Raw genomic sequence first — 5,558 nt, forward strand, 5'->3', positions numbered from 1 at the left:
GTAAATTAAAAAACTGATCACACCTCTGCCCTGGCTGTTTCTTCTGCTCAAAGTTTCTTCTACTTACCTACATAAATCTCTAATCCCTTAAAGGGCCTTCATAGTGAGTCCTACCCTGAATACAGGGTTCGAACTTGCAACCTGCCCCTCTGCTGCTGCTGCTGCTAAGTTGCTTCAGTCGTGTCCAACTCTGTGCGACCCCATAGACAGCAGCCCATGAGGCTCCCCCGTCCCTGGGATTCTCCAGGCAAGAACACTGGAGTGGGTTGCCATTTCCTTCTCCAACGCATGAAAGTGAAGAGTGAAAGTGAAGTTGCTGAGTCTTGTCCAACTCTTAGCGACCCCATGGACTGCGGCCCACCAGGCTGCTCCATCCATGGGATTTTCCAGGCAAGAGTGCTGGAGTGGGGTGCCATTGCCTTCTACGAACCTGCCCCTCTATTTTACTCTAAATACCCATAGTATTTTATTTTACTTTAAACACCCATAGTATTTCTCTAGTATATTATACAATTTGCAGATTCACCATATCACTTCTCTTTGTCGCTCCCCACCATCCCCTGACAGGGAAGCCTGGCATGCTTCAGTCCAAGGGGTCACAAAGAGTCCCACACGACTTAGCGACTGAACAACAAAAACCTTCCCCCGTTCTACCATAAGAGCTCCACTAAATCAGGGGTTTTTATCTGTCTTTCTAAACCATGTATCACAATCTGAAAAGGTACTGGCACAAACTACTGCTACTGCTAAGTCGCTTCAGTCATGTCCTACTCTGTGCGACCCCATAGACAGCAGCTCACCAGGCTCCCCTGTCCCTGGGATTCTCCAGGCAAGAACACTGGAGTGGGTTGCCATTTCCTTCTCCAATGCATGAAAGTGAAAAGTGAAAGTGAAGTCGCTCAGTTGTGTCTGACCCTTCCCGACCCCATGGACTGCAGCCTACCAGGCTCCTCCATCCATGGGAGTTTCCAGGCAAGAGCACTGGAGTAGGGTGCCATCGCCTTCTCCGAGGCTGAAACGAGGTGCGCAGCAAATATTTGTGGAGGAAGTGAATTTTTAAAAACATAGCATGATTCCAATTTTACTTTCTTATTTTAAAGCATAAACATGTATACACATGTGTAGGGGGAGGGAGAAAAAAACAGTCAAAAATGTTAATGGTGATTTTAAGTGATATTTTTCCTTCTTTATGTTTTCCTGTGGTTTTATTCCCCAAACTCGATGTGAAAATGTACTATCGCATCATAAGAAAACTGCTTTTTAAAACGTCTCTTCTAAATCTCGGGTGACATACATTGCCACGCACAGCGAATTGTGTCTACTGCAAGTTACACGAAGCCATTTTTCTGTAATCAACAATTCAGAAGGCATTGATGGTCTTTAAATAAATTACTGGTTCAAGCAATCGCCCGGTATTTTGTGGTGGTTAAACATTTCTTAAAGGAATAAGAAACCTTGCTTTGGCTGGCGACCGCGTTATCCCTGGGGAACACACCCACCTAGCAACCGGGAGCGGAGCTGAAGCCTGGCACTGCGCCTTTAATTCCCGGGTTGGGAGGGGCGGTGGAGAATTTCCGCTCCCGTACTCCCACCGCGGCCCTGGCGGCAGCTGTCACCTGTAAGGCGAGCACCGCGCATGGGGGATGGAGTCCGGCGCCCATTGGACAGATTGTAAAGGCAGACACCTACCCCGAAGACTGGGGACCCCGCGGGGCAGCGGCGGGGGTCGCGCGCCGCGGCCTCCGGCTCCTTTCTCCAGGAGACTGCCGGGCCCCGCTGCGCTGGCATGACCGAGGTCCAGCTTCGGGGACACGCCCGTCACGCCTCGGTGAAAAAGATCAGGTGAGCCTGGCCGAGGCGGACCTGACTCCCGGAACCCCGGCTCCCTCCTCCGGAGGCGCCGCGACGTCCACCTTGCCCAGCAACAGGGAACCGCAGAGTTGGTGGGAGCGGGCGGCCTGGCTCCCCCCTTACGGGGCGGTAAGTGACCATGGCGCTGGCCGCGGCCGCGGCTGCTGCGGCCGCCGGAGTGAGCCAGGCGGCGGTGCTGGGCTTCCTGCAGGAGAACGGCGGGAAGGTGCGCAACTCGGAGCTGCTGAGCCGCTTCAAACCGCTCCTGGAGGCCGGCGACCCACGCGGCCGCGCAGCCCGCAGGGACCGCTTCAAGCAGTTCGTCAACAACGTGGCCGTGGTGAAGGAGCTCGACGGCGTCAAATTCGTGGTGCTGAAGAAGAAGTCGCGGTCCCACGACGGACCCGAGCCCCCGGCCTGCTGCTTCCAGAGCGCCCCAGAGGCACCAGCCCCGCAGTCGAAGGTCACTTCTGTCTCACAGGAGGAAACCGCGGCCTCGGGGGCTCCGTCCTCGTCCTCGGCACCGAGGGCGGCGGAACCGGCTGAGGACCCGGCCCCGCCATCAGAGCAGCAGGACACCGCCGGGGCTCCGGCCTCAGAGACCACTCAGGGGCTGCTGTTAGACCCGGCCTGGCAGTCAGGGGTGCCCTCTGACCCCCAGATTCCAGCCTTAGAACTGGCCCAGCCCTCGGAGGGTCTCTCTGAAGACGTGGCCCCACCGTCCACGGCACCGTCGGAGGCACCCTCGCCCCACGTAGAACCGCCAGACCCGGAAGCTGCGCCTCGGGGGCCACCACCACCCACTCTGCGCCCTCCGCCTCAGAAGCCCTGCATGCTGCCTGTGCGCTGCGTCCCCGGCCCCTCGGCGCTGCGGATCCGGGCTGAGGAGCAGGGCCTGCGCAGACAGCTGTCGGAGGAGCCCAGTCCGCGGAGCTCCCCGATGCTGCTGCGGCGGCTCTCGGTTGAGGAGTCCGGCCTGGGCCTCGGTCTGGGCTCTGGCCGCTCCCCTCACCTGAGGCGCCTGTCGCGCGCCGGCCCGCGCCTCCTGAGCCCCGACACCGAGGAGGCTCCGGCTGCCCCGCCGCCGTCCGCCGTGCCCCTAGAGCCGGCCGAACACGAATGGCTAGTGCGGGCGGCTGGGGGCCGCTGGACCCACCAGCTGCACGGGCTGCTGCTGCGCGACCTCGGCCTGGCGGCCAAACGCGACTTCATGTCTGGTTTCACAGCCCTGCACTGGGCCGCTAAGAGCGGCGACCTCGAGATGGTGCAGCAGCTGGTGGAGGTCGCGCGGCGTGGGGGCGCACGGGTCGACGTCAACGCGCGCTCGCACGGCGGCTATACGCCGCTGCATTTGGCGGCGCTGCACGGCCACGAAGATGCGGCCGTGCTCTTGGTAGTCCGCTTGGGTGCGCAGGTGCACGTGCGCGACCACAGCGGACGGCGCGCTTACCAGTACCTGCAGTCGGGCGCCTCGTATGCTCTGCGTCGCCTACTTGGCGACCCTGGCCTGCGAGGTTCGACCGAACCCGATGGGGCTGCTGGTGGTAGTGGCAGTTTTGCGGCCCGGCGCCCCGTGCAGGTGGCGGCCACCATCCTCAGTTCCACCACCAGCGCGTTTCTGGGCGTCCTGGCTGATGACCTGATGCTCCAGGATCTGGCTCGAGGCATGAGAAAGTCAAGCTCCTTAAACAAATTCTTGGGAGCCTCGCCCATGGCTCCTCGTAAAAAGACAAAGATCCGCGGCAGTCTGCCAGCCTTTTCAGAGATCTCTCGTCGACCCACTCCAGGAGCCTTGGCTGGTCTAGTGCCCAGCCTACCCCCAGCAACCTGACGGTTCCCAAGGTGACGACTTGGTGGCTCTAATCGCCCCTCCCTCTCACAGTCAAAGCCTGCCCAAGACCATGGTCCAATACTTTTGGCTCCATCGTGTCTCCAGCTTTGTCCACTGCAGCCTGTTTTACCCAAGTGGGCCTTTGCCTCCAACTTCTTAATCTTTCTCCAGAGATGGGATTCAAGATCTCAGTGAGAGCCTCCTATGAAGAACTCTGGAAATCAGGCTTGAACCTTGGAGGAGATTTGCAATTTAGGATCAAAGGTTCAGGGGCAGCAGCTGGTCTGGCCCCTGAATGATTTAAACCAATGCCTCTGCATCTATATACTTCCAAAGCAGAATTACAGCTTTGTGTGATGATAGATTATTTGTCAGCTTTAAGATATGCAGTGCATTTGTAATTTGATGCTTTTATCCTGTTTTTAAGTTGAAATGAGGTAAAAACAACTTTCATAAAATAACCTCTTGAAATTATATTTTTCCAAAATGCTCAGACATGTTCAATCTTTTGCTAAATATTTTGGAATTCTATTTAAAAAAAAAAAAGATCAAGATCTAAAGGAATTTAGTCCCAACCAACAAAACCCTTGAATGGCTATCTACCTCATTTTAAGCAATCAAGATGTCAATCTTGAACACAGAAAGTGACCATTGTGAATGTAATTAATTTCAGTTATACTGTGAATGCTAAATATTAGAAAACAAGTGCATCTTGGGAGTAAAAGTGATTTAACAATGAGAGAAAAGACATTTTTGGCAAATACTTTTAATTTGTGGTTGTCTTGATGGTGAAATATATCTTTGTCACTGGTCGCTGGCTACTTTGCTATGGCATGAATATTTAACTTTTTAAAATTTGATTTGTGAATTGCACCATTGTGCCATGTTTCTGAATCTGTGGCTTTCAAATCTGGCTTAGCCTTTCACTGCAGTAGGTGAATATTCAAAGAAAAAAAATGTCGTAGCCTAACACCAGAAAAATAACTGGTTAAATAGTAACAGATACAATTAAGGAGCAACTATTTTATAAGAAAGTTCTATATAAGCAAAACTTATGTGGTAGCCATTTTAAAAAGCCATCTGAAAGCAAACAACTTATTCCAAAATAGCAAATGCAAAGTCTCCTTACTCAGCGACCTTAGAGAGGGGTAGCTTAGTTCACCTGTATCTTTGCTCCTATTTGTAATTGAGAAGGTTTTAAGTATTGCCAGGATTTCTCAGGTTCAACCCAGCATAATTATAATGGCTCTTTTCCCATTTTAAAGATATGAAGTCTATTTGCTCAACCAATCTTTTTTTAAAATATCATATTGTAATAATGCTCTGCTTTTGCAAATTGGGTTTGCATGTGATTAGTTATACCAAATAGTTTTTGTGGCCAGGGTAGTGGGGCTCCCCTCCTATATATGTATCAGTGAGGCCTCTGAAAATTAATTAAGGCAGTCCTTCCTGGAATGTTTTGATTTAACCAATGAAATAAACATTTTCCCATTTTGTTCCTGCTGTGTGATGCTGTACTTCCCTTAAACATTCTATAGCACTTGCTACTGTATTTGCATTTCTTTTCATTACTTTTATCTCCATCCTTTTGCTTCTTTCAAGTATTCTACTATTGAAAGAATTTGGATTTCTCTGCAAAGTAAAGGAATCAACCAAACATGGATATGATAGCCAAAAACTGTAGATAAATGTAGGCCCTGATCTGGCCTCTCCCATCTTCCTTGCCTGGAACTCTAGCTAAGCTGCATAAATTATTTCAAAATGCACATCAAATCGTCTGCCTCTGTGAAAAACTAAATGATGAGAGGCAATAATTAAAGCAATCTGAGTAGCTGAAGGTCTAAGAATAAAATATTAGAAATTTTTCATAATGAAA

The 5,558-nt window shown here is 51.7% G+C and overlaps 1 protein-coding gene across 1 annotated transcript; it reads left to right on the forward strand.

Annotated features, from left to right (window-relative positions):
- Nucleotides 1-1,676: 1,676 nt before the first annotated feature.
- Nucleotides 1,677-4,900, forward strand: SOWAHA (sosondowah ankyrin repeat domain family member A). The gene has a single exon (XM_055566772.1). The coding sequence runs from the start codon at nucleotides 1,991-1,993 to the stop codon at nucleotides 3,680-3,682; it is 1,692 nt and encodes a 563-aa protein (XP_055422747.1). The 5' UTR covers nucleotides 1,677-1,990; the 3' UTR covers nucleotides 3,683-4,900.
- The last annotated feature ends 658 nt before the right edge of the window (nucleotides 4,901-5,558 follow it).

The sequence above is a fragment of the Bubalus kerabau genome, chromosome 1, assembly GCF_029407905.1.
Source record: "Bubalus kerabau isolate K-KA32 ecotype Philippines breed swamp buffalo chromosome 1, PCC_UOA_SB_1v2, whole genome shotgun sequence".
Taxonomy (NCBI): Eukaryota; Metazoa; Chordata; class Mammalia; order Artiodactyla; family Bovidae; genus Bubalus; species Bubalus kerabau.

What these genes read in the sequence shown, in the direction of transcription:
- SOWAHA (XM_055566772.1), top strand. Translation starts at nt 1,991, where the DNA reads ATGGCGCTGGCCGCGGCCGCGGCTGCTGCGGCCGCCGGAGTGAGCCAG.